The following is a 26,753-nucleotide window of genomic DNA, read 5'->3' on the forward strand; positions in this document are numbered from 1 at the left end:
TGCAGAGTAACAATACTGTAAAAATAGTGTGCTTCTAGCTGGAAGAGGTAGGCAAGTTCTCCAATAATTGCTATACTGGTTGTTCCAAGGACTATTAAAAACAGGTGTGGAAGTGAAAAACGTTTCCCAATAATGCTAAGGCTCCAGTGGAAACACCTACTTTTTTGTTTTATTGAACAGAATTCCTCAGTGTGGAAAGAGTGCAGTGAAAAAGGAGTGTGGGGAAAATGAATGTGTTCAGAGACAGGTGGCTTATGTCAAAGCTAGGTACGCCACAAGCTCACAGTGCTTAGAAACTATGTGAAATGGAAAAGAGGCATTAGGGAAGAAGAAACACAGACTGTGTAGCTTTGTCTCAAAATGACAAGGGCAGTGTCTCAGGTTGCAAGATTTTTCTACTGCTGAGGAACCATCCTGGTGTCAAGAAGTGAAGAGGCTGCATTTTGATGCCAAACTTTCTCTGCTCAGACTATGGAAGCTGTTGTCATTGTGAAGGTACTGCACAGGTATAGCTGTCATAAAGGATATGGAGGCCAGGTGCATTATAGGGGGTCAGACCCCAAAATCTGGAAACTTAAACCAGATCAAATATCTTCAGGATTTTAGTCTGTGTTTAGGAGCACCCTAAGGTTGCAAAAAAAGGTTGCCTCAATCACTGAGGATCTGCTGGAGCTTCTCAGCCTGTGTGAGGAGAGCAAAAAAGACCTGAAGACATTCACGTGGTTTTCTCTCCTTGTTTTAACCCAGGGTCATATCCAAATAATAGCAGCTCTGACACACGTAACCTGTTCCTAATCTGGCAACAGAGATCCCACTGCCTCTTCCAATGAGTGAACAGTTAATCACCAGGGCTTTTTTATATCAAATCTAAATATCCTTTCTCCAAGTAAACTGTCTGCTACTTGACCTACCCATGGGGAGGGAAAAAAAAATTATCTATGGCTTTTTTTTTCCCTTATAGAACAGCTTTTTTGTCTCAGAAGACTGAATGTCATCCCTAGACTAAACAAATTGGATTCTTTTAGCCTTTTCTCATAGATCAAGTTTCGTAGACCTTTGCCTGTTCCTCTTGCTCTCTCATGTCCTCTTGCCAGGCAGTCCTCCTGTCCATCAAAGTGCAGTGCCCAATGCTTGTACACAGGGCTGATTTAAAGGATCACCAGTACATAGTGGCCGTTCATTTTGTGAAGTCCCCATGATTACATTCCATGGCTGGATTTACCTGTTTTGATTCTTTTTGTTGTTGTTTGCAATGTCATAACTTTTTTTGTGCAGACTTTTTTTGTGGTCTACCTAAGCTGCTGACCATTTTTCCCAAGTCTCACTGTCTCGTCAGTAATTTCCTCCCCATGCGCTGGATTTCTCCTTGCTGGTTGTTATGGTTTGTACTTGTAAGTTGTGATTACACTGATTTAAAACCATTTATCAATTTGACTTTGAATTCTTTCCTGAAGTTCAGTCTGTAAATTGTATACTCTGTTCCGTTGGACGGAGTGGTCATTTAATTTGATACAAGTCTCATGGTAGCTTTCAAAATAGGGAACTTCTGAGACCTCTTGTCTTGGAGAGCATCTTTTTCTTAACCTGCTGTGTTAGGTAGCTATCTTGTAGTAATTGTATGTAGCTTGCATTTTCCTCATTTGGTTACAAGAATGACACAACTTAAGAAATGCTCTAATGAACCAGAATTTATTCAGAGCTCTAATGCGTTCTATATGAACATGAAAATACTCTCAAGATTTTTTTTCCAGGATGATGTACCACAGCCATTGTTCTTTTTCTGCCATCCTTCAGCTAGTCTGGCTATAGCTCTAGGAGGGCTAGGACTGTGTGACTGACTGCTTGTGAGACGGGATGGTATAAAGAGTCCAAGGCCTGCCTGGAAAGCAGTTCAATCAGAATTGCAAGGACAGGTAGCTTTCAACAGACAGGTTTCAAGATGTGCAAGTGTGGATCTTTTATTCCTGTGTGAGTTGGGATCCCTGTGGAGCACACTCTTTTCTTAGCTGGGTAAGCCCAGCTTGTGGGCATGCCCACAGGTTCTGAAAAATGTGTATCAGAAAGTCCCTCACTAAGTTTGCTCTAATCCGTGAGATGGTGCTTCCTTCAGCCAGTCCTCCTTATTGCAAGCTAGAGGGTAGATATTGAATAGGCTTCTCATCATATAACACTGGTGGGAATGCAATGCAGCCTTATCTCTAGAGCAGAAGGAAAATGGCAGGGGAAGCATGTGTTCCTGGATAGCTGAAGTTTAATGAGCCATTTGGAATAATGCATTTTTGAAAATTATAACCCACCTGTTAAACCTTTGCATTGTTCAGCACTGGAACATGTAGTACCATCTGCTTCCTCTGTAGCCCCTGCCTTGAGAAATGAAATTGAGTGAGTACCAAGGTAAAGCAAAGGCTGCTCAACTGGTACAGTATGGGAACACCTGCAAGGTTTGTTTTTCTTTTTACCTTCACGTTAGCCAGAAAACTCTGGAGGGACCATGATCCCAGACAGAACAGGGTGGAGTGGCTATCAGTACTGATGACTAACAGAGGTGTGGAGAGATTTATGCTATCCCCATGAGCCGTATTTGCTCAGCTGTTATTGTGCTCCCAGTAAACACAGAAGGGGTTGTTTCTCTTCCTCCACCCACAGCCCTGCTCAGGGGACAGGCAATAAGGGCCTATTTACTGCATTGCTTTGCTAGTCCTGCCAGCACTTGTGCCTGTGCCTACTTAAGGCTTTTCAAATGTTCTTTCCCCTCTGAGGAGGAAGGGATGCAGGTTTGGGTTGCTGAGGTAACCTGTGCTGAACTTGCTTTCTGCCCACAGCTTTTGTAAGCTCCCTACTGGGATGAGGTACCTGTTCTCCTGGAGTGGACCTGGGTCCTGTTCACATTAGAGCTTCCTTAAAAAATGTAAAAGCAGCTTTAAGCTGATGTACATGCTATGGTAAAATAACCAGTTCAAAGCTCTTGTTCTCTGCCACGGCAGTGTAAAGACACATAAGAAATTGACCCTGTCTAAATTAAGCTCCTCTGGGAGACAGGCAAACAGTTTTCCTCACTGAAAGGAAAACTGAGGCACAAAGGAACATAGTCCTCATGTTTGGGTTGGCACAGGAGGTCTGTAGGAACTTGGCACTAGATATCCATGTTGCTCCCCTTTGTTCTATGCTGCACTAATGTCTCACTGAGAGGAAAGTTGGGAGTTGAACAAAAAAAAATTGGGGGAGATGTGTTTGAGGTTTTTTTTTTAAATGGTTTTTTTGAAATGAGGTCCCTGTTGCAGCACTAACAAAGGGGATTGGTCAAGAATTCTCCTTCTAAAAGACCTTTTCCTCCCCTTGTGATGAATGCTTGTTCATTAAAACTAAAGCTTTTTGTGGGAATTCCATGGGAAAAGTTTTGCTGGTCCAGACAGAATTTCTGGTCAAAAGAAATGAGGGAGAGAGAGAGAAAGAGAAGGAAATCTGCCCTGCCTGGTGCAGCCTGTAGCTCTGGGGTTAGGCTGTTCACATGGGTTCATTTGGGCTAGTCAGAAGCGTAGAGGGAGGTTAGACCCTCTCTTTTGCCTGATTTAGAAGAAAGAATCCTGTCTCTTAAGGGGGTAGGAATCTCTCCAAGGTGGTTTGTTTTAGTGCCACAGTCTCCCTCTTCTTTTAATGAGAAAAGATTTGGGTGCAGAAGACCAAAGTTCAAAGAATAATCTACTGTGGTTGGATGGCAGATGTTTCCTATGTCCCACCATAATCATGCACACCATCTTCAGAGCCATGGTGAATGATGCTTGGTGCCTTGGCTCTGGTGGCAATGAGAGAATGAGAGTTGTTCCATGTCAGGAGAGCAGCTGGGGGAGCCACTCATCCCCAGTGGCTGCACATAGCCCTGCAAGGTGAGCATGAGAACTGTTAAGCACAAGCCTTTGGCTAGATGCTACTAGACACCCTCTCTTCTCAGCTTTGTGGGGTAAACAAGCACCCCACCTCTTTAATAACCATACAGTTTATTACACAATCAGACAAGTCCCTTACTTTATCCGTAATTTTTTTTTTTTTTTTTTTGGTGTGGGCATTAAATGTATGTTTGAATGTGTGTACTTAAGGGACCAGGAATGAGAGACCTTTTAATGAATCTGACCAGGTATTCCTCAGAAGGCCATTACTAGGGTAAAAGTGTATAAATAATGTGGAACTGCAGATGTCCATGCCCTGTTTTACTGCCATAGCTCATGGCTTCAGAGACACTACTTTAAAAATATGTTTTAATGAGTGGCAGAAGCAGTCAAGAGTAAGCAGGAACAGTTAGCATTTTAGAGCTGAACAGTTGAGGTAAAATGGATATTTCTGCCAATGACGCTTCTCTTTGTCTCTTTGTATACGTTCTCTAATTTTTTTTCTGTAATTTGTTTTTTTTATAATCTAGATTTGCTGTCTCACAAAGGTTTCACTCCCCAGCAGCAGCAAGTTGGCAAGTGTTACTTGGTTTCTTTGCTGATAGCCAAGTCAAAGCAGAGGTGGCAGAAAACAGTGGAATGTGACAGTGCCTTTAAAATAAATAAATAAATGGGTATAATATTATTATTTGTTCTAGGGAGACTGTGTCCCACTGACTTGCTGTCTTAAATGTTCTTTCTCTAAGAAAAGTTTAGTTTAGACAAAGAAGGAAAACCTTTCCTTCTGTGCCTGCAACTCCCATTAACAGGGAACAGGCTTTTAAGTACCCTGCATGTATAATAAATATATGCTGGTTTCTAAGATGACAGCTTAATTTCATAGCTGGCATTAAACTTTCTAGCTTTGCCATAGGCTTTCACTATTCTCCATTAACCTGGCCTTGGCAACAATAGCAAAGTTTCCAGTAAGCAGTTTGACTGGAACAGGAGAACTTCAGTGTCCTGGAGCTGGGATAGCATTTGATGATCCCTTTGTTACCCATGAGACAATCTTTCAGGGTGACACTGCATGCAGTTCATGCCAAGTCCAAGACTAGGGAAGCTGATGGTGTGGATTTCCCAGCTGATTTTGCTGACTTTTGAATACCCAACTGTTAATATTAATGTTTATTTTTTAAGGCAATTAAGTGCTGCTAGAGTGGTAGCCTGGAGGAAAGAGTCTCTTCGGGAACTAGTGCTAGTTAATACATTCTGCTTAGTAGACAGATGTCACTGAAGGAAATTTCCACAAGGCTGTTGTCAGAGTGAATGTGTTTGCTATTTTGATCTCCTCCAGCTCAGGGAAGGCATGGTGGTTCTGGAAGGGGTTCAGAGAAGAACTGTGCCACGTGGGACTCTTCAGCATGTAAATGAGACAAAGTAGAAATCTATAAAGCAGGGAGAAACTTCCATAGCAGCTACTTCTAGATGTAGATTAGAACTGAGTAAAGTATGATCTCCCTGATGCTTCAGCTGTACCACTGTCATTGCTAATGATGGGCTACTGAATGCTGGTGACAGAGTCTGCATCATTACATCTATCTGATATCAACTGAACAAAGCCTCTAAGATTTGTTTCACTCGGCCTTTAAACAGCCTTCAAACAGAAACAACTACTAGTTAGTTTGGTATTCTGGTAGTAAATGTGTTCAATTCCCACAAATTTCTGTTAATATGTGCAGAGAATTTTTTCCATTTTTTTATGCCATAGCACAAATGTGTAAATATGTATATTTATTCTGTGTAATTTGCATACCTAACTGCAAATATATGTAAAATAACATACTAATTAAATAATTTTTTTCCTCTTGATTTCAATAAAAGTTAAAACAAAGAAATATTTTTTTTTTGTTCTAGCACCTACTTTATTTTTTTCAGAGTAATTTTACTGAGAGTTTTGCAAGACTCAAAGGATTTGAGAAATCTTGGTTTACTTTGTGCACTCAGGAAGCTTTTGGGATTTAGATAGAAAAATTCCTGGAATGTAGTTCTCTTTAGCGGAAGTTTTTCTTCCTTTTGCTTGTAATATAATGATGATAGAGAATTTTGCCCCTGCTTTTTTGCTTCCCCCAAGCTGCCTGAGTGATTTGCCTCACCTGATGGCCAAGAGGTGAATTGCTGTCAGCAGACTGTGGGTAAGTGGGGCCCTTTGATGTCAGTGGTTTGTTAGGGAGCTGGCAAGCCTCTGGCTCAGTGACTTCTCTGTCCACGTACACCTTGAGAACAATCTTCTTTTTATTTTTTTCTTTTTTTTTAATCTCTTTTTCTCTTTTTCTTTTTCTTTTTCTTTTTCCTCAGATGTGAAATCTGTCAGCAAAGTGAAGTCAGCTTAAATATCAGCTAAGGCTTGAGTTCCCTTTCAGTTTTTGTTGACTTTATCCCCTCCTGCTCCTTCCTGGTCAAGTTTCTCTCTGCTTGAGTCAGACTTACCAACACTTTATTCTGTGTTTCTGTTGTATGGATTTGTATGTGGCAAAGTTCAGGTGCCCTTCACATTCCTGGCCTTGACAGTGATCTGAAATGCTGAGAAGAGTGAGACTTTTTGGGGTCTCTGAGACTCTTTCAGCTACTACAGTTCAACTAGAAACCAGTAAAAATGCTTCTGGTACCCAGGCATGCTGTACTCAGGTGTCATGGTTTGACACTGGTGCAATGCCAGCGCCCCTATGAAAATATACTTTTTCAAATAAATGCTGTGAGATGTTATTAGGAACAGAGCAGAGCAGGCCTAAGCTTAATAACAAAGGAAAAAAAAACTTTATTAAACCACTACTACTATAGAAGACGCACACACTAAACCTAGGATGAAGACCCTCTAAAACACCCCTCCTCCTCCCAATTTCTAAAACAACTATTATGAAACATTATCGGGGATTCTTGATCAAATTACTACTCTTCAGATAATCAATATTCAGTCTATTAAGGGAGAGAGAAGTTTCTCTTGCACTATAGACCCCCCCCCAGGAAACACAGTTGCCACTTCCTGTGTTTCCATGTCACACGTGGCAACTGCTCGGAGAAAATCTGCCAGTGTGACACTCCCCTTTCTATGTCACAGTGCTCTCACTACTGTGCATGGACAGACTGCTCATAGGGCTCTTTTAAGGATGCTTTGCCATGGACTAAAAGAGATAACAGTTCAGCTTCTCATCTTGGGACTACAGTCCCCCCTATTTTCTCTTGGGGCTAAGGGTCCAGGAATAGAGATCATCTTCTTCTTGAAGACAGAGGGCATCACTATTCTTTCCTCAGCTTTCTTCTGTTCTTGCCATTCCTGTGCTGGTGGTTGCCGAAGCAGGTCTCCTTGGGTCACCACTGCATCCCCTTAAAATGCAGTCTCTATTGCAGGAGAATTTGGTTCAGTCTATGACTAACAAAAAAAGTCTAGCCAAAAGCTACTCTATTATCTCCTCCCACTTAAAAATTTCTTCTTCTAACATCTCAGGTCCCGGACTGTCTCTCTTCCACTACAAATCGAGGAGGAGTAATATTTTACAAAGCCTTCATTTCCCAGACTCCCTGGACAGCTGAAATCTCTGCCCAGCACTCTTGACTCCCACACTGGGCATCATCCCCCCTTCTTCTTTCTCCTCTGCTGGCAAATTTCCAGGTGCCGCCAGGCTCTCTGTCACTTTCCCTCTGTGGGGGGAACAAAGGCATCTCCACTTCTCTCCACCCTTCCATCCACAGGAGCTGGCTCGGTTCCAGACCTTCAGCCCCTCGGCCTACCTGGACAAGGCCGCATGGCTTCCCCTCCCCCACCCAGCCTGTGGCTGGGCAGGGGAGAGTCTGCACTCTCTGACGACCGGAACCAAAGAGACAGTTCCCCTGGGAGTTCTTGCTTTTAACCCCCTGTGTTCTCAGAGGCGTGTCTATACTTTCAGTGGTGCCAATATCCAAACCTGACCACTGATTGGTTTGACCTAACTTGTGAAAAAAAATTCACTTCCATGTCAAACCACAACATCAGGTGATGCTGTGCAGAGCTGCTGGAGTTTCTTGTTGTATCTGCTGTTACCAAGTTGTAAATTGGCACCCCTTCTATTCCCCAAATATGGAACAAAACTTACTCTCTCTACAGCATAATTTATCACCAAAATACAAGGTATAACTAATGGTGTACCAACAGGCAGGCAAATACATGGAACTTGAGCACGTGTTAGTTGTGTGCTGAGCCAGTCACGGGAGCAGGATGCTGAGGTTGTGCCGTGTCTGCTGGCTGATGATGCAAACATCTACAGATTTGGAGTGAACCTATGGTGTCGTTGCCGGTCAGTGAAAGCATTTTATGTATTGAAGGCTTGAGGTGACTCTTGGCCGTGGCAAGGAATTACAGGTCTTGTGGCCTATTTATAAAAATAAAATTAAAACCACAGTAAACTGAGGGGGAGAGGAAGGCTAGGGAAGAAGAGAACAGCTGGTTTTCATGCTTCTGTTTTTTATCACTCTCCTAAGGATAAAAGTTAGGAGTTAGATTGTTGTCTTTTGTTACCCTAGACTTAGATGTGTTTTCAGCTGTCTTGACTGCTTTCTTTTCCTCACTGTGATACTTTCAGTAGCTTACAAAATTGAAATATTTTTCTGCTTGTCTAAAGGCCAGAATACCTGAGGAGTTATAACTGAGAATTTCTTGCTGTTGAGCCAAATAAGTCTTATCATTGTGCAGGTACTCTGTGCTTCTCTTCCCCCTTAGATGGCTGGTCCATGTGAGAGGCTGCAGCCTGGCACTGTCCATGCACCCTACACTCCTTTGCGGGCTCTGTGTGCTAGGCTGGCTGCAGAAGCCACTTCTGGGCTTCTTCCTGTTCTTTGGTGTATGCTACTACTGTTCTCTTTGACAATACCTTTGGAAATGGCCTTTCCTGTGTAATAGGTTCTTAAGGGACAGGCCTTACCTGCAGCTCAGTAGAAAGCAGTGTTGGATGCCCTTTGTTTTCCAGGTGAGGACAACAGTGGAGAGTGCTGGAGAGGTGATGGCAGTGAGGGTTGAGTGGGATATCCCATTCTGTTCCTTGCTGAGGTGTGTGCAGATGCTGTCTGCACTGGATAAAGCTGTGTTAAAACATAACCTGCTCCTCTTGGGATCCTGTTGGAGAGGTGGTATTGAGAGGGAGGAGTGCTTTGCAATCTGAAGGAAGAGATGGAGGGGCAGGGCAGGGTGTTTGTGTCCTTTGTTTAACTGGAAAATACAAGTCACAGTTTAAGATCTCTCAGCTTGCAAAAACAATCTGGGAAATGGTTACCTCATGGCTGCATTAATAGTGAATTATTTTAACCTGATGGTTCATTTCCAAAACCCAAGTGATCAAGAGGAGTTTTTTTCTGCTGTTTCTGGCATCCTGAGCACCCAGCAGTCAGTGTCTTTAGTCCACATTCTTGTTGTGTCACAGCTAAATGTAGGAGAAAGTTCTCAACCCTGAAGTCCCTCAGTCCCTGAGGTTGTAGACATACTGATGTTTGATGAGAAGGAAACAGACACAAAGGGTTCCTGATGTGAAGGATACCCATATCCCACTGACCTGAGGAAAATGATCTTGATTTGTTTATTTTTCCACCCCCTCCAACCTCCCTTCTGTCTTCCAGAAAAAGTTCACTCCTGTGACCAGGAGAGGCAGAGCGCCTTGGAGGAGGCCAGGCAGAACCCCCGGGAAGGTATCGTCATCCCCGAGTGCGCTCCTGGAGGACTTTACAAACCAGTGCAATGCCACCAGTCAACTGGGTACTGCTGGTGTGTCCTGGTGGACACGGGACGTCCCCTGCCTGGTACTTCCACACGGTGAGAGCTATAGGCAGGCCTGGGAAGGTGCCTGGCTGGAGAAGATGAGATATAAAAAATACTACTGCAATATGAAACCAGTTCATCACTTTAGAGCAGTCAGCTCTACATTGCTTTCCCTAGAGCAAGTAATGCTGTATGTGATGTTCCCTGTTGATTGTTACTGTGCAGCTCCCTCTCTATAGGAGTTGGTGGACATTAACTACTGTCCATACTTTTCTCTGTGTTAAGTATTCATGCAAAGCAGCCTTTTCTTCTTCTGGCTGCTTTTGTGAGGTAGAAGGAATGGGGGCTTTGCTTAAGAGTATAGATTATGGGCATCAGCAGTGAAAAGACAAGAGTCTTTGTTGCATTATCATCTGCTTTATACTTACATGTTGCAGCCACTTGAATCCTGACCAGTAGGGAATTAGAAGACTGCTTGTTATGCATGGGTAGATTTTAAACCAGAGATAGATTTTTTTTTTTTCAGTCACTCTCTATCTTGAAACTACCTGAGGAATCTTTTCTCACTTGGAGTTTGGAAACAAATTGTGGGTTTGGTAAGTTGCAAAAACAGGCCAGTAAGAGCTGGGACTTAAACTTGGCTAGATAACAGTGATACTGCAAAGCATGGACAGCTTTGAAAAAAAATTTCAGCCTATGCCCACAAGAATTGGAAGAGGGCCCTGTGCTGTTTGTGGGTTTCAGTTGATACCTGGTACTGGACTTCAAAATATGTTCTTCCTTCTCTTTCCACTTCTGCTGCTGTTGCTGACTGTCCATAAACAGTCAGATGCTTGAGAGTGGTATTTCTTCTGGAGGTTTATTGGTTTCCCCTGCAGTAAGCAGACAAGGCACAAGCCATTGACCCTGACATTAGCTCAGCTGGTCAAAGCACAGTGCTAATAATGGCCTGGTTGTGGATTTGATCCCTATATGGGCCACTCACTTAAGAGTTGGACTCGATGATCCTTGCTGGTCCCTTCCAGCTCAGAATAGTCTGTGATTAGTGACTATGTGATGACACTAAAGCTATGTTATAGTTTAGTTGTAGTTTAGCTTCTGCTGTTCTCCTTTTTCAGGTATGAGACCCCAGTTTGTGAAAGCGATGCCAGATCGAAGAGCACAGAGATTGATGATCCCTTCAAGGACAGAGAACTTCCAGGTTAGAGGAACAAGATCCTGTCTCTGCCTTCTTACCTTGTCTCACCTTGGGACTCTTAAGAGGCCAAGAATATTGTTGAGGAGATAGGGGATTTTCCTCACAGTGCATGCTTTACCATGGGGTTTATTCTGTGGGTTTTTTTAAGATCACCTCCAGTTTCAGCAGTGAACTGGAAAAGGCTGGGTGTATCCTGGGTGTGTTTATTGTCTCTGCCCTTTGAAAACATTTCTGGGATTAGAGTTTTCTGGAGAGAAACCAGGATGCCTGGGGGAAGAATGGGCTCAACATTGAATGTTCCTTAAAGCCTGACCAGGGCAAGAACCTTTCTGTTTAGTGGGGCTTTTCAGCAGCTTGATGCTCCCTGAGTCAAAAAAGAGGACGCAACTGCCAGTTGTCAGTGGACTGATTTGCTCCCTTACACTGACTGCATGGACCAGGCAGGACAACCCTCACGGTGTACTAAGGTCCCTTACTTAATGAGTCCTCATTTAGCTGGACTTTATTCCTCATTTTCTGCCTGGGATATGTTTTATTTCCCACTGCTCCTTGTTTTATGTTCTGTTTTTCCCTCTTAATAGAGTGACAAGCATAATTTGCTGTTTGCCTACCTTTTCTCTGCTAGGAACACGTGCTGGGCATTGGTGTTGTTGCAGCTCTTAAAAATGCTATCCCACCTGCCTGTGCTCTGTTTTTTTCTTCTGGCTCCCTTCTAAGGAGCAGAGTGAGGGGCTTTCACTAACAGGTCAACCATTGCTCTACTGGGTGGGGACTGCTTGAAAACACAAGCTACAGTGGGTCCCCCTGCACCATGAGGAGGTGGTGGACACCACTAATTCTGCAGAAATAGCTGATTCTGGATCAGCTTAACATTCTATGGGTAGCATAAAGTGAGTTGTTCCTGAGTAGGTTAGCAAAGGAAATGAGATTTGTTCCAGATCTGCCTTGTGTGTCTCCTAATTGTTGTCCTGCTGGCTCCTGAATTCAGAACCCACACCTTTCTGCTTAGAAACTCTGCCCTCAGCAGAGCCTCAGAAGAGGCTCTCTTCTATGCAGCTCCTCATTCTCATGAGTCATGTAAAAATTTCCTATTGCCTCCCTTTCACATTCAAAGGAAATCAACCAGTTGGTTCAAATATTATGTTGTGGATAGGGAGAGGGAAGCCAGATGAATGGATTACATTAAGGCTCATTTCCTTAGGAAATCACACTAAAATAGAATAACCTTACTTCCTTGATTCCCCATCCCTCACTCCCATTGATTTACCACCTATCCTTGCACTTCTTCTCTGCCTCTTCAGAAATCCTCTGCAAAAATACTTTGCACTTTGGCTTTTTCTTTGAGACTATTTCTGATCTCAAGAAGACAGACTGGTTTTGTTTCTCTTCTCCTTTCCCTTCTCCACTGAAGTTAGACAAGGGGACAGGAACTGCTTCATGCAGAAGAGGACACAGGATGCTCTGTAGCTTAGCAGTCTGGTCTCAGTATCAAACTCCAGGAGAGCTGTCCTCTCAGTTCAAGCCGGTTTTCTGTGCCTGTGTAAACTTCAAGCTCTGTTTGGCTGCCCTGGTTGGTATGATTGTTGTCCAGAGAAGTTTTGAATGCCCCATCCCTAGAAGTGCTCAAGGCCAGGTTGGATGGGATCCTGAGCAACCTGATCTAGTGAATGGTATCCGTACCCCTAGCAGGAGGGTTGAAACTAGAAGATCTTTAAGGTCGCTTTTAACCCTAGCCACATTCTGATTCTGTGATTCCTATCACTGAAAATACCCCTGTCTATGGAGAGATGGGGAGACAGGATCTGATACTGGTTTGTCTGCCTGAGAAATGCTGTGCTGCATGAACATCTTATGCAATCTTGAGGTTTGTTTGATTAGCTGCTCTTGTATGCAAAAATTTACTGATGAGCCAGAACTGCAGGGGGTGAGAGAGAATGTTTATTTTTTTTTTTTCCTGCTCTCATTTCTTAGCAGAACTGAATGTCAAGAAAAATTCCTGCTTTAATTTGAGACTGATTGCATCATTTGCACTCAGTTCTCTCAGGGGGACCCCTTACTCTATTCCTCTTGTAGAGGTTTGCCCATTCTTTAGACTCTCAGTGCTGCAGGCAATGCGCTTCTTGGCCTGTATGAAGAGACCCTGCAGAGGCCCCGGTGGGAAAAACATAAGTTCAGATCCTTGCACACCTACACATACTCTCTTCACAACCTGTCATGACTGTGGCCAAAAGTAAAAAAGAAAGAAGGAAGGAAAATGTTGCTTATACATAGCAAATGGCAAACTGCTAATTCCTGCAGATGGTGAGATGCTGGGAGCCCAGGGAGATGACTTCTAGCAAATAGTTTTTCAGCCTTTTCATTGCTTCAACAAAAAGCTCCTTTAAGTGAGTGGTCTACTCTGGCTGCAATAGCAGCTTACTCATTACAATGCTGACATTTTCTGGACCATATGCCAAATGACTGCTGAGGGGTGTGCATGTGTGCAGTGTACATAATACGGAGACAGGCTAGGGACTGTTGGTTAGCTATTGCAGAGGACAGAGCCTGTAATACTGCAAAGGAGGGACTTTTGTCAGATCAGTTTGCAAGCTGCTTTCAGCTGTCAAGGGATTACAGTAAGTTTCCGGTGCTCTGTTTGTGGTATATGTTCTTCTTTGCTTGTTCAAGAAAAGCAGAAAGTGTTGACATTGTTCTGTGTTGCTGTGGGAGGCTGTTTGCTGACATCTGCCCTAATCAGCTGAATAATTGGTAGTGCATGGTGGTTTGGGGAAAGAGGTGAGGGACGCGGTGATGGCTTCTCTGTCACATCAAGAGAAGACAATTGGATGGCAGGTGATGGATTTTGGACAACAGTTTTGACGATAATACGTTGAAGTTAAGCACGCCTGTTCTTGGTTCCTTGTTCCTTAGCTTGCTCCAGGCTAGAACAGTTGTCACAGTGTTCATGGGGTAGTAAATGAAGCTTACTTTAAGCAGCAAGGAAACAGCATAGATTGCCTTCTAAAGGTGAGGAGATGGAGAGTTTCATTGTAACAGGCTGGCACTGTTTAGGATAGAAGGCTCTGTCAGTCTGTGGTTATGATGGTGGGGAACTAGACAGCCTCAGCACTAAGTAATGGAAATGGTTACCAAGCTCATCTTCAACCCACTTTGTCCTGCTTAAGCCAGCAGTGACTGGAGGTGACTACCACATACCAACTCAGTTTGACATATTTCCTATGTAGAGCGATCATGTGAAGAATGAGTTATTGTGGTAGGCGCTGGCAGGCAATGCTTTCTGTGCCTGAAGAGGAGAGTGCAAGCAGCAGACCTTGCCTTGTGCTCTGGGATACTTTAATCTGTCAATTAGGGCCTCAGAACAGCCACATTTGCCTCAGAAGATGATCCAGGAGGTAATGAATTGTTTTTGTAAACTTCTCTGCAAGTGTCACCATGGGAACTCCCGTCTGCCAGACACTTCCAGCGCATCCCTGTGGTTTTGCTGGTAGAGAACTGGGTGAGACCATAAAGCTAACCACACAGTCTTCCTGCCAGATATTGTTGATGACCCTGCATGTGCCTGGACAAAAGCTGCAGGACAAATTGCCACGCAGAAAATCCCACTGAGAGATTCTTTTGCCTTTCCTTAGGGATTGTGTTGATGGTTGTTGCTGTCTTAAAAACAAAGGAAGTTCTGACTGATCCTTGCTGAACTAGGGTAGGAGACTAAGCCTGTGTGTTCTTGCATTAAACCTTCTATTTTCTTTCTGCAGGCTGCCCAGAAGGGAAGAAAGTTGAATTTATTACCAGTTTACTTGATGCTCTGACTACGGACATGGTACAGGCTATTAACTCAGCAGCACCTACTGGGGGTGGGAGGTGAGTCCAAAAAGCATGGCTGAATGCCACCCAGGTGGCTGCAGAGCTCTGGGTGTCCCTGAAGTGGGGGCAGGTGGGAAAGGTGTTGCTCTGACTGGTTTGGGTTCCTCTGGGTTGCTGGGGGAGGATTTGAGGCTGCTTTGTCCTGTCATCCCAGCGCTGCTTGCCTCCTCCTGCCCCTCCTCCCTGGCAGCTGCTCCACCATAAAGGTTAGTATAGCCCATTTGAAGTGTGAAATGAGAGCACAGTGGGAGGAAGTGGCTTGTTCTTTTGTCCCTTGGTGCATGAAAAGACCTAATAAAATGCAAATGGATTGAAGGAGACCGTGTGGCCTAGTGGCTACCACAGGGAGTGAAGAATGTGAACCAAATTCTTGGCAGCACCAGCGCTGTGGCTTTGCTGTAAGGCTGCAGCTAGCCTGCTGATGAGGAGCTGTTTTTCATGGCCCTTCCCTCTGACCAGCTGTGTGTCCACCCCTTTTGGAAGGAGCAACAGGTCAGGCCTGTTGCAAGAGGTGGGCAGAAGTCTGTGTTCCTGGGGAACTGGAGGAAACTTGAGGCTGTGTCTCCCCCTCCTGCTTGATAACTGCAGATCCCTGCAGTGCTGCCTCGGGACAGGCCATTGCGAACGAACCGTGATGGATTTAAAAAGTGCCAGACTGCCTCAGCTAGGCAGGGCTTCTGTGGTTCTGGATTTGCCTGACTATAAAAGGAGTCAGTGCTGGGGCAGTTTGCAGGGATGGCACAATGACTGATGTGCCAGGGGTCTGGAGATGGAAGTGCCTCTATGGGCATAGTTACTTCTATGGGTATTCCTCCAATGTGTTGACAGTAATGTTGATCCCGTGCTTTCCTCTTTTGTAATGGAGGAGGAATCAGTGCCATCTTTTAACTGCTCAAGGCTGTTCAGGGTCCTCGGTGGTGTGGCTCTGTCCCTTGGCTTCAGTATGGACTACTAGTGAATTCATATGGTTTTAACTTCACATTTAGACCTTACAAATTAGGCCAGTGACTTGTATGTGTGCCTGCATGCTGAATGTTCTGTAGCCCATTGAATTAGTGCTGTATGCCTAGCATGTCTGTATTCATATAAACAGGATGAAAAATGCCCCAGGGATGCGAAATACATAGTTCTCTCCCAGACTTAAGCATTCCATTGTCAATTCTGTCTAATTTGCATGGTTCAAATGCAGTGGGTAGGGGTGGTGGGAAGCCCTGGAGAGTATTTGATATTTATTTGGCATCTTTGGCACTGGGACTGAAACACAGCCAATGTAATCATCACTCTTAAAATAAAGCTTAATATAAACCAATGTTGTAGAGACCAGAGATGTATGCCCCCACTGCGCTTCTATAAACCAGCAGGCTTGCTTCCTAATGTTCCCCAAGCTTTGTGTATTTCTCAGCTTTCAATAGAGGCCTTTCTGGTGGAATTTTTCACTGCCCAGCTCTTCACACAGTCATCACATTGATTTATTTTCCACTCTAATGTCAGCAGCCCAGTTGCGAGGGGAAAATTAAATCTTTTAGCAGGCTGTCCTTGGTAAGGCAAAAGACTGCTACCACCCAAATACTCTGCCTGCCATGATTAAATTCAGATAACTGCTCTGTTTTAATTTTCCATGTGCCTCAGCTAGACTAAGCATGTACCGCAAAGAACATTTGTCAAGCTCTTCCAACCCAACAGGCCATGATGGGACCATTGGACCATTTGTATTTTTTTTTAAAAAGTCATTTCAGGGAATTTTTGATATATATGTAAAATTTTTATCAGTACATATTTCATATGGGTTTGTGAAGTTGGGAAGCTGTCTCTGTGCAGTGAGTCCTGCTTTCCAAGAGTCCCAAGGTGAGGAATATCCTGAGTTCTCTCTTCAGGAATTGGCTTCTGATGGTGTGAACAGGTGTATTCTTTGCTGGGCAAAAAATGGCTGGACCCAGAGAGTGGCTGGTGACTAGTCACAGGTAGTGTTCCCCAGGGCTCAGTACTGGAACCAGCCCTGTTTAACATCATCTTCAACAACCTGGACAAGGATATTGAGTGCCCCCTTATCCCACCATGTTGTGTGGGAGTGTTGACCTGTGGAAGGGCAAGAGGGATGTGGACAGGCTGGATGAATGGGCCAAGGCCATTGTATGAGGTTCAGCAAAGGCAAGTGCCAGATCCTGCACTTGGGTCACAACAGCCCCAGGCAGTGCTACAGGCTGGGGCATGAATGACTGGGAAGCTGCCTGGCTGAAAAGGACCTGAGAGAGCCGGTCTACAGCAGCTGAACATGAGCCAGCATGTGCTCAGGCAGTACATACAGGCATATGTATCAATATTAAAATAAAGGACCAAAGGAAGAGGAGAGCCTTTCCAAAGTGTCCAGGACTAAAAAAGCTTAACAGTGAGTCTTAAGGAGCTCAGACTTCCTTAGGGTATTGAAAGGAAAAAAAAAAAAGGTTGGAAGTTGATCTTGTAAAATCTGAGTATCTCTATAGGGACAAAGGCTCTGCAGACTCTTTAAGTCTAGCAGGGAACAACATGATTAACTGAATATAAACAAACTTGTGATCAAAATTTCTTTAAAGTGAGGGCAGTTCTAAGCCAGAGTGAAGTCATGAGGGACATGATTCCACCTCTCTAAGGCTTTCATCTTAGGCCTAATATGTTTCAGAAGGACTTGCTTTAGTCAAACCTGAGTTATGGTCCCAAGAATAATTTGATTCATATTCTGTATGATATACAGGAAATCAGATTAGATTACCCTGCTGCCTTCAGTCTGAATCTGGATATGTGAGTGAAAACCTCTGTGTTCGCTGAGTGTCTTTGCAATTAATATCCATATTAGCTTTTTTTTTTTTTTTTTTTTTTTTTTTTTTTTTTTTTTTTTTTGGTGGGGGGTGATGAGGGAGAAGTATGGGGAGAAATTAGAGATTGGAAATACTACATAGAGCTGTGTTAAATTGCCCCCCAAAACAATGTAGTAGCAGCAGTGTGAGGCAGTAACTTGGATTCTTGGCAGGCCATGTAAGCAAAACCTGATAAGACTCTTTTTTTTTTAAACTGGGCATGCTTAAAACAACCTTGTAATCCTTTATAGGTCTTGTCTTGTTTAAGGAAGTTCAAAGCTATTGACTTTAATTGAGTTACTCTTGCTTTACAATAATGTAAATAGTGTAAATGAGATGAGAACTTCCCTTCCTCATGGCCCTGGTTTATATTACAGCATAATAGCCAAATAGACTTCATTTATAGTTTTGAAACAGAAAATCTCTGGTAAAATTCATTCTTAATTTTAAGTTTATGTTATAACTCCAAGACACATCTTGTTACTGTATGTTTTCAAAGTAATTAAGGGAACACTTGTAGGGATTTGGTTTATTAGCCAGTACTTGGTATCCTTACTGAAAAAAAAAAATCATTCTTGAAATTATTCACAAGTGAGTACTATATAATAGGAGTAGCACTTAAAATATTACACTTAGCTTTAGTACATTTTAGTCTCTTCTCTAATTCTGATACACAGGGCCTAAACTAAACTAGATCGTAGGGAATCCCAGCCTGGGTTTCTGTTATCTGAGAAATTCTCTTTGGTCCCTGCCAATTCAGAAATGAGTTTAAGTTGCCAAAATGTGTGCATTATAGCTTGCTACATTATCAGCAAAAATATTACTGCCCTGTGGAATTTGAGGTAAATGGGCAGCTTACAACAGCTACCCTTATCATGTAACAAAGCAGCTATCAGTCCCTTAATTTAAAGTTGCCACGTATTCCCCGTGTAATAGTCCCAAAAAGTACTCCAGAAAATGGCCCTGAGGTTCCATTTCATGCTCTAGTTGAGCAGTTTGAAGCAGGCAAGCAGAGCTCAGCACATCTCCAGGGTGTTCTGAAGCCAATCCACGTTTTAATAAAGATTGACACTTTTAAACAATTCAGGGAAGTTGATGCTCAGCTCCTATTGCATTGCAGTTGAAGTTGGATACCAACTTCTCTTTGTCCTCTTATGGAAATTCTAGCCTAATTAAAGATACAGGAGAGTTCATGTAAGAGGAGGGTCTTTGAACAGTCAATGAGGAGTGAAGGGAGGTGATTTTTTTAACCTTCTAAATTATTTATCCTACAATCTTTAGAAAAATTGTGTTCAGAGTAATGTTTTGTATACAACTTAGCTTGAAGAGAGAAAGAAACTGGCCTGTAATAGGGGAGGTAAGTTTTAATTGTGGAGGAATTTTGCATTTCCCATAATTAATTTGGACTGTGTAGTACCCTTTTGTTTAGTCTGAACACAACTTAGTTTTTTGTTGGCTTCTTGATTCCTTGGCTACAGGAAAGGAGGAATAATAAAACAAATACAGGATCCTTTTGCAACTCCGTTATAGTAATCCTCTCTGATTCAAACCATGTTCCACTGTTTCAGACTTTAGGCAACTGCAAAGAAGAACAAAATGGAAGTAAGAAGTGGAAACAGAGCAAGAAAAATTTTGAATTTTACCTCATTTGTTAAACTCATTGCTTTCCACTGCTTAGTGCTGGCACTTTGGTGGTCATCATCAATGTTGTCATGGGCGTTGACTGGAGGGGTCAGTCACTCTCCATCCATTCTTCATTCAGCAACAGCACCAAGCAAGGTACATATATCCTTGTAAAATATTTACAAGTCATACAAACTTACAGCTCTAACTCCCTTAGAGATCCTGACCAAAAACATACCTTGTGTGTGCGTTGGGAATGAAAGCTGGACTAATTCATTTTCTTACTCTGTAGCATTTGCTACCAGCTTCTTGTCCATCAGTGTTCTTTCATCCTGGAACAGGTCCCTCTGGTTTATAGGCTCTGCAGTCCAGCTAGATGATGGGCTGATCTTACTAGCCTTATGTCCTTCTGCCTCAATTGCTAATGTTGCTACATAAAGTTTGTAGTACAAAAGAATAGATTTTCTAAATCTTCAAACAGGTACCTGATGAGTACTTCAGAGATTGCAGCCTGTGCAGTGGGTCTGAAAGTGTTCAGGGAGCAAAGGACCAGCTTTGGTAGGAATGGACTTCAATTTATTTAGTAAAATGTTGTGGCACATACAACACTTTGACTGCACAGTTCTATGGAGCATAATGCGATTGCACACTGTACATGGCTCTTTAGGGGAGTCATGTCTCACATTTGCTGCTCTTGTAAACTTTAGCCTATATTCCTCCCCTTCTTCCCTGCTCCTTCACACTGAGCTCACTGCTCCTTTCTCACAAGGGGTTTCAAAGGCTGAAAAGCATTACAGATTGCATGCACAGTGCATATCAATGCATATTCAAGCTGCCTATTTGATATTTTGGCAGTCATTCTCTGATCCAGCATTCAGTGCAGCTTACAAAAGTGTATGTCCATGGTTTTGCACAGCCTCTTTGTGTTCTTCAGTGACACCAGATGGTGTGAAGGTATTCTGTGGAAGTGTGCCTCATCTGGAAGATAGCATTGTTAGAAGTTGCTGTACCTTAACACACACATCTCCAAGCATAAGCCAACTAAGAAATAAATGTTCTGCTATAAGGGAGCTCTTAGAACATTATACAGAAGGAGAAGCAAGAGCCTTCTTGGAGAAGACTGTATACTTGATGCCAACAAACTTTTAAGAAAGCTGAGAGCTGATTTGCTGTCTTAGGCTGTTAATGACAGACCTGCTTTTCTTCATTATTGGAATATTGGTGGGCTTATGCTGCATAATTGAGCTAAACTTGCTGGCTTTTGTACAAAAGCAGTCCAGCAACAACAGGTTACATTTGGAAAATCAGTTTACACAGACCTCCTTTCTTCATTAGTGCTCATTCTTTAGGACTGACTGTTTTGCCACAGAGTGCTAAAGAGGAGCAATTAGGCAGAAAAGTAAGTACAGCTGCAATGCAGTCAGCATGAGAAGGCTATCTTCATTTTGGTAGTTCTTACTGTGTCTTACAAAGCTGCTAGAGCACCGAAGTGAGGTACTGGAATTCAGTGGGTTTTAGTGTGATTGGTGTTAGAGCAAGAGATTTTGGAAATTGAGAATGTACAGGACAGCTTTGTTCTGTCTTGGTTTTTCTGATTCCTTTATGGTCTGAATGAGAGGTGGCCCAATAAATGAGGTTTATATCTGAGGGCTGATTTATTTCTCTTGAAATAGTGTGGGGAAGAAGTGGAGGGACAGTCCCCTGGAATACTGCCAAGTCTGTGCTCACAGGGCAATTAGAGCCCCAGACTTGTCTGAGCTGACCCAGCAGGCATGGCTGGTGTCATGGCACACCAGCAAAGCTAGGTGGCCTAGCAGTGCTGTGTAGTTGCATTAATTCATGTTTCATGGGTGGTGCCTAAGTGCCTTTCACAGGCAGTGGTCAAAGTCAAGATAGTTAAAGTACAGTACTGTATCTTCATCCTTCTGTAGTGTATCATGGAATTTCATGAGCCAGGGACATATGGCCACCCTGAGATGATGGGGATACTTCCTGTGCTGGGATTCTGGATGATAACCAGACATGGCAGGCAACCAACCATCTCAGGAACTGGAGTCCTGCTAAGCCAGCCAACAGAAAGTGGTAAAAACTCAGAAATGGCTGTGTCTTCCTTTTTCCTAAAGTCATAGCCATTAAACAAATTCCTTTTAGCTCTATAAGCCTGCTGCAGTTTTCAGCATGAGCTCTCAGCATGTTTGCAATGGCAAAGATTGATTTATTGTCACCTCATGAGTCAATGTATTTGTATTAGCCTGTGAATGTCCCTCATTTTCTTTGTGGAAGTGCTGAAGAGAGCCATGTTGCCTTTCTTGATAACTCATAAAAGCTCCTCCTTGGTGTGCCCCTGGAAAAGAGGCACTTTAAAATCCCTCTTCTGAGTGCCTCTTCAGTAGGTACTGAAAAGCTCTTGTCTGTTGTCTTTCTGCTGTTGGTTCAAAGATGCTCTGCTATTTTCTCTATTTCTGCCTTTCCAGTTGTGGGCCTTCAGTAAACAAGGGCAAGCCAAGGTATGAACAAGGGAATCTCACATGCAAAAGCTCAGCTTTTATTCTTCTATCTCAGCAAAGGCAGAGTATTGCCCCTGGCAATACAGAACTCCTCTGAGGCTGTTGGAAACATGCTAGTCTTCAAATGATAGCCAGCTTCTTTCCAAAAGGGAGAGAGACCAATAGCTATGTTAATAAATGTCATAAAAACAAGACACAGGATGTGTTTCTGTTCTCTCCTGTCATCCTGGTCATTGCATACAGTTTAGAAAATCAGGACACTCCCTTAACTTCCGGGGAGGAATTTCGCAATTTTTGCTTGTCTATAGGTGATTCCTGGTGCTTGCCTAGTGTTTTGGTTCCCCAAACTAAGCTAGACTTATTCCAAACCCCTTCTTCCTCCTTCATAGTGTTTATCCCATTGTACATTGACCAGAATGCAGTGACTGAATGCCAGCCTGTCTCTCAGTTAAGAATTAAATGAAGGAAATAGTTTCAAGTAAAAACACTGGGAAAAATGTTATACAGTTTATCTGCCTCTCTGTACCATGTGTGTTTACTTGTTATAAGGATTCATGTGTCTCTGGATAGGGGCTACCTTTCTAATTTCTATCCTCATTTGTAAAAGCCATCAGAAAAGTTAATGAGGATCTCAGGTCTCCATCTAAACTCCAGTTCCCGCTTTCTGCATGCTGCAGATTCCCCTTCACAAATTATTTAATTTACCACAGGAGTAGCATGTGTGAGGGGGTATTTTTCAGGCTCTGTAGCTGCATTTTAAAGGCAAAACTTGTCACACCAGAGAGTCAAAAGAATTTTCTCTCTCCTAGTTCCCAACAACAACAACAACAACAACAACAACAACAAAAAATTCAGTGACCATATAAGTATAGATTCTACTAATTTCTGAAACAAGGTCAACAGCAGTCTTGGAGAGCATTTTATAGGGTACTTGGGTTCATATTTCTCCATCAGCTAGAATGCCCCAAACTCACACCAGAATCTGGCTGCCTGCAGCAGGCAACTGTTCGTCTCTCCTTCCTGGGGAAGGAATTTATGCAGAAGCTGGATATGTCTCCTGGAATAAGTCAGAGCAATCAGTGCCAGTGTAGCATGTCTGACTACCTATTCACTAATTTCCATGCACTAAAATGCTTTATTCTTGGAAGGAAAAAAGGGTTCAGGCCTCAGCCTCATTTCAGCATCTTTTCAGCTTTCTCTGTTGGCATGCTCATCATATGGAGAAAAGACATACTAGCTTAGAAAGAGCTTCTTCCCTGGTTCTCAGTATCCCTGAGGAATAACCCCCATTCCCACTACTGCTGCAGAGCACCAGACACTGCTTAAATGGTATGACATAACAGTACCTGTTCAGTGATGGCATGATGTTGAAAGGCAGTGTTGTGTATTTGTGTGTCTATAGCTGTTGCTTTTCCTTTTTTTTCTCCTTTTCCTCACTGATTTTGTTGTTGTCTACAGAAGGAAAATGTGAGTCAAATAGCATCAAACTTGTAATACCACAATAATTAGGAAATGAAACAAACTGAAGTTGCCAGGTCTGTAGTACTGCTTTTAATGGATTTGTGGTTTTTATCTTCTGTGGAACCCTTGTGTGTAAATCAGGTATGTGAAAAGCATGAAAAATGCAGAAAATACAGCAGAGGAGTTCAGATTATATAAACAGATACAGGGAGAAGAATATTGTATCTTGCCAAGGATATTTTCAAATAATGAATGTGTCTTGCATTAAATTAATTTGTTCCCTTTCTGAAGTCTAGATGTTACTGTCACAGAAACTAGCATGGCAGCTGACACTCATGGCTGTCTTGCTGGTAATTTGAATGGGAGCCCAAGGGCCAAAAGGACCAAGGAGATTGTCTCTTGCCCTCTAATGAGGATCGTTCTGGGATTAGGCTGAGTTTCAGCAACTGGTGTGAGGAGAACCACAGCTACTGATCGTATCAGACTCCAGGATTCTCTTGGCAATTCACTTGTTCATGCTAAAGGACATTTTTAGAAAAAGTTCATCTGAAAAGAGATGAACTCATGTCTCAAAAGAGCACAGCTAAAAGGAGGAGATTGGAAGACCTGTGTTTTTTGCTTACTTTGAACATGGCATAGCACTTGCCTGATTCGATAAGCAGCTCTTGCTCCTCAGCATGTGCTTGACAGTGTTGGTGAGAGCACCCCTTTGTCGGGGGCCTGTGCTTCCTCTGTTCCAGGTTCTCTGAGCCAGACCCCAGCCACACACTAGAGGAGCGAGTGGTACACTGGTATTTCAGCCAGCTGGACAACAACAGCAGCAATGACATCAACAAGCGGGAGCTAAAGCCTTTCAAACGTTATGTGAAGAAGAAAGCCAAGCCCAAGAAATGTGCCCGGCGTTTCACTGACTACTGTGACCTCAACAAGGACAAGTCAATCTCACTCCAGGAGCTGAAAGGGTGTTTGGGAGTCAGCAAGGAAGGAGGTGAGTGTCTTTTCTTCCTCATTGCATGACAGTAAAAACTGACAGACAAACATGACAAATAAAAACTGACTTACAGCAAATTCAGAAATCCATTTTCTCCCAGCTGTTTCAAAAGTGCCACAGTTTGTATGAGCAGATGAGTGGGATTAATATACTGCCATGCAAATGTAGTTTGTTACTTGTCTTATGGCTCCATCTTCTATGCCTTATCCCAGACCTCTGTGCTAAGCACTATAGAGAAACAGGACAACAGATAAGAGTTCTTGGCCACAACTCTGCTTGTACTGTTGACGTCCTTGGAAACTGTAGTTAAGATCAGGTCCCTTCTGAGTAATACCCTGCTAACAAGATTCTGTTGTCTCAGCCATGCAGGTTGGATGATGTATGAGCCAGCACAGACCCGGTCCTTCTCTGGAGACCCTGTTTACTAACAGAAATAATATTTATTTTCATTGCTAAATTCAGCATGCAGAAGAGTAGATGATGCAAAGAGAACAACTCAGAAAGCAAGCACAGGGCTGTACTGTTGCCCTTTTTCAAACTTAAATTGTACTTTGAGGATGGTAGAGAAATAAGGCATGTGAATAACCTATTTTCCTTTTTATTTAGTGTCTGAGCAATCAACCCACCCTCCTGCCTTTTCTTCCTTTTTTCATCTTCACCTCATCATCTGTTGGGACCTGAACCAAACTGATATTTTTGGAAATTTTAGGAATTGAAACAGTTCAACCCAAATTCAATAATTATCAGTCATTCTTGACTGTGGGCAGACTTGCTTGGCAGGAGAAGGCAAACAGGGAGATTCCAGGGGACTAATTTCCTGTGCAGGTGTTTTGGCTTTGCAGCTGTTGTTATAAGTGTCATGGTAGTTGGGAAGGGTGGATAGCTTTTTTTTTCTCCCATCTTAATCTTTCCTTAGTCCTTTTCTCGGGCTTAGCATGAGTGGGAAGGGAGTCGGTACATTTGGGTGTTGGGAAGTTGCATTTTCTAGGTGCTTTGCAAACATCTTAGTTACCATAATAAGCATATAGCATTACTTGTCAGCTGTGAGAAGCATTCAGCTTCCCTAGCCCTATGGAGGTGTTTTTTTAGTCATCAGTACCTTACTGAGGAATGACATACCAAAATAGCAATCCTTAATTTTATTACCTTCCCAATAAGATGAATATGCCAAATGAATTTTATTGCTATTTGGCCTGGAATAAGACTCTCTGGAATCTCCTGCCCTGGCCAACTGAATGTTCAAAATTTAGTTTATGGAAGGGGAAAAAATCAAAGGGAGAGAAAAAAAGAAAATGTGAAACTTTGAGCCCAAGTGAAGGGGAAAGAAGGCAGCATGACATTGTTGTGAGTGCCTGATTGTCCAGCTGTTTCCTGAAAACACATCCTTGACCTTTCATGGTTTCTTTGTTGTATGAGGACAGGACTGTGGTCAAAAAGGGGCTCTGATCTTGTTCTGTCATACAGCTCCACATACCTACTACAGACCTGATAAGCCTTGAGGATCGAAGATAAAGGGATAAGTTAAAGGATGGTGAGGACTAAAAAGCAGTGCAGGGGGCAGTGCAGAGAGCAGGTACTAACATTGAAGAAAGACCTGAGTGAGACTGCTCCAGAGGTGCAGTAAACAAGTTTGTAATGGATCTTTTTTAAGAAGTCATGAAGTTGTGAGGTGGTAGATGACATGTTTTCTATGCTTCCTCTTCAGAAGAACTATTAAATTTAGAAACAGTCAGTATCTTTGTTTTTGACATGGTCCCCCACAAATCCTCTCTAGACTGGAGAGAGATGGTTGGGTTATTAGGTGAATAAGGAATTGGTTGGATGGTCACATCCAGAGAGTGGAGGTCAACAGCTCAGAGTCCTGATGGACATCAGGGACATGTGGTGTCCCTTGGGGTTCCTACTGGACCAGTGTTACTTAATATCTTCATTAATGACATAGTGGGATTGAGTGCACCCTCAGCAAATTAGCAGATGTCACCAAGCTGAATGGTGCAGTTGCTATGCCTGAATGATGGGATGCCATCCAGAGGAACCTGGACAAGCTCAAGAAGTGGTCCCATGGGAATCTCATGAGGTCTAAGACGACCAAGGGCAAGGTCCTGCACCTGGTTCAGGGCAATCCCCAATATCAACACAGGCTATGGATGAACAGATCAGAGCACCCCTGCCCAGAGGGACTTGGGGGTGCTGGTGGGTGAGAGGCTGACATGACCCAGCCATGGGCACTCCCAGCCTGGAGAGCCAAACGTGTCCTGGGCTGGATCCAAAGCAGTGTGGGCAGCAGGGCCAGGGAGGGGATTCTGCCCCTCTGCTCTGCCCTGGTGAGAGCCCACCTGCAGTGCTGCATCAGCTCTGGGGTCCCCAGCAGAAGAAGGACAAGGACCTGTTGGAGTGAGTCCAGAGGAAGGCACCAAGATGATTAGAGGGACAGAGCATCTCTACTGTGAGGAAAGGCTGAGAGAACTGGGATTGCTCATCCTGGAAAAGAGAAGGCTTGGGGTGACCTAACTGTGGCCTTCCAGTACCTGAAGGGAGCCTATAAGAAAGAGGTAGAGGGACTTTTTACAAGAGCACAGAGTGACAGGACAAGGGGAAATAACTTCAAACTGAAACAGTAGGTTTAGATTAGGTAT

General features: G+C 43.2%; 1 protein-coding gene across 11 annotated transcripts in view; it reads left to right on the forward strand.

Moving 5' to 3' along the window:
* SMOC1 (SPARC related modular calcium binding 1) overlaps window positions 1-26,753 on the forward strand; it is a 164,117-nt gene that overhangs the window by 127,720 nt on the left and 9,644 nt on the right. For 10 of the 11 annotated variants that reach the window (XM_053979820.1, XM_053979824.1, XM_053979816.1 and 7 more), the window contains 4 exons: window positions 9,507-9,699; window positions 10,764-10,846; window positions 14,596-14,701; window positions 23,867-24,114. In XM_053979820.1, coding sequence (XP_053835795.1) covers window positions 9,507-9,699; window positions 10,764-10,846; window positions 14,596-14,701; window positions 23,867-24,114 — 630 coding nt within the window. Of the gene's footprint in view, window positions 1-9,506; window positions 9,700-10,763; window positions 10,847-14,595; window positions 14,702-19,103; window positions 19,139-23,866; window positions 24,115-26,753 lie in introns of those variants that run through there. The other variant, XM_053979827.1, reaches the window with a different exon arrangement.

This window comes from Vidua macroura, chromosome 6 (assembly GCF_024509145.1).
Source record: "Vidua macroura isolate BioBank_ID:100142 chromosome 6, ASM2450914v1, whole genome shotgun sequence".
Classification (NCBI taxonomy): Eukaryota; Metazoa; Chordata; class Aves; order Passeriformes; family Viduidae; genus Vidua; species Vidua macroura.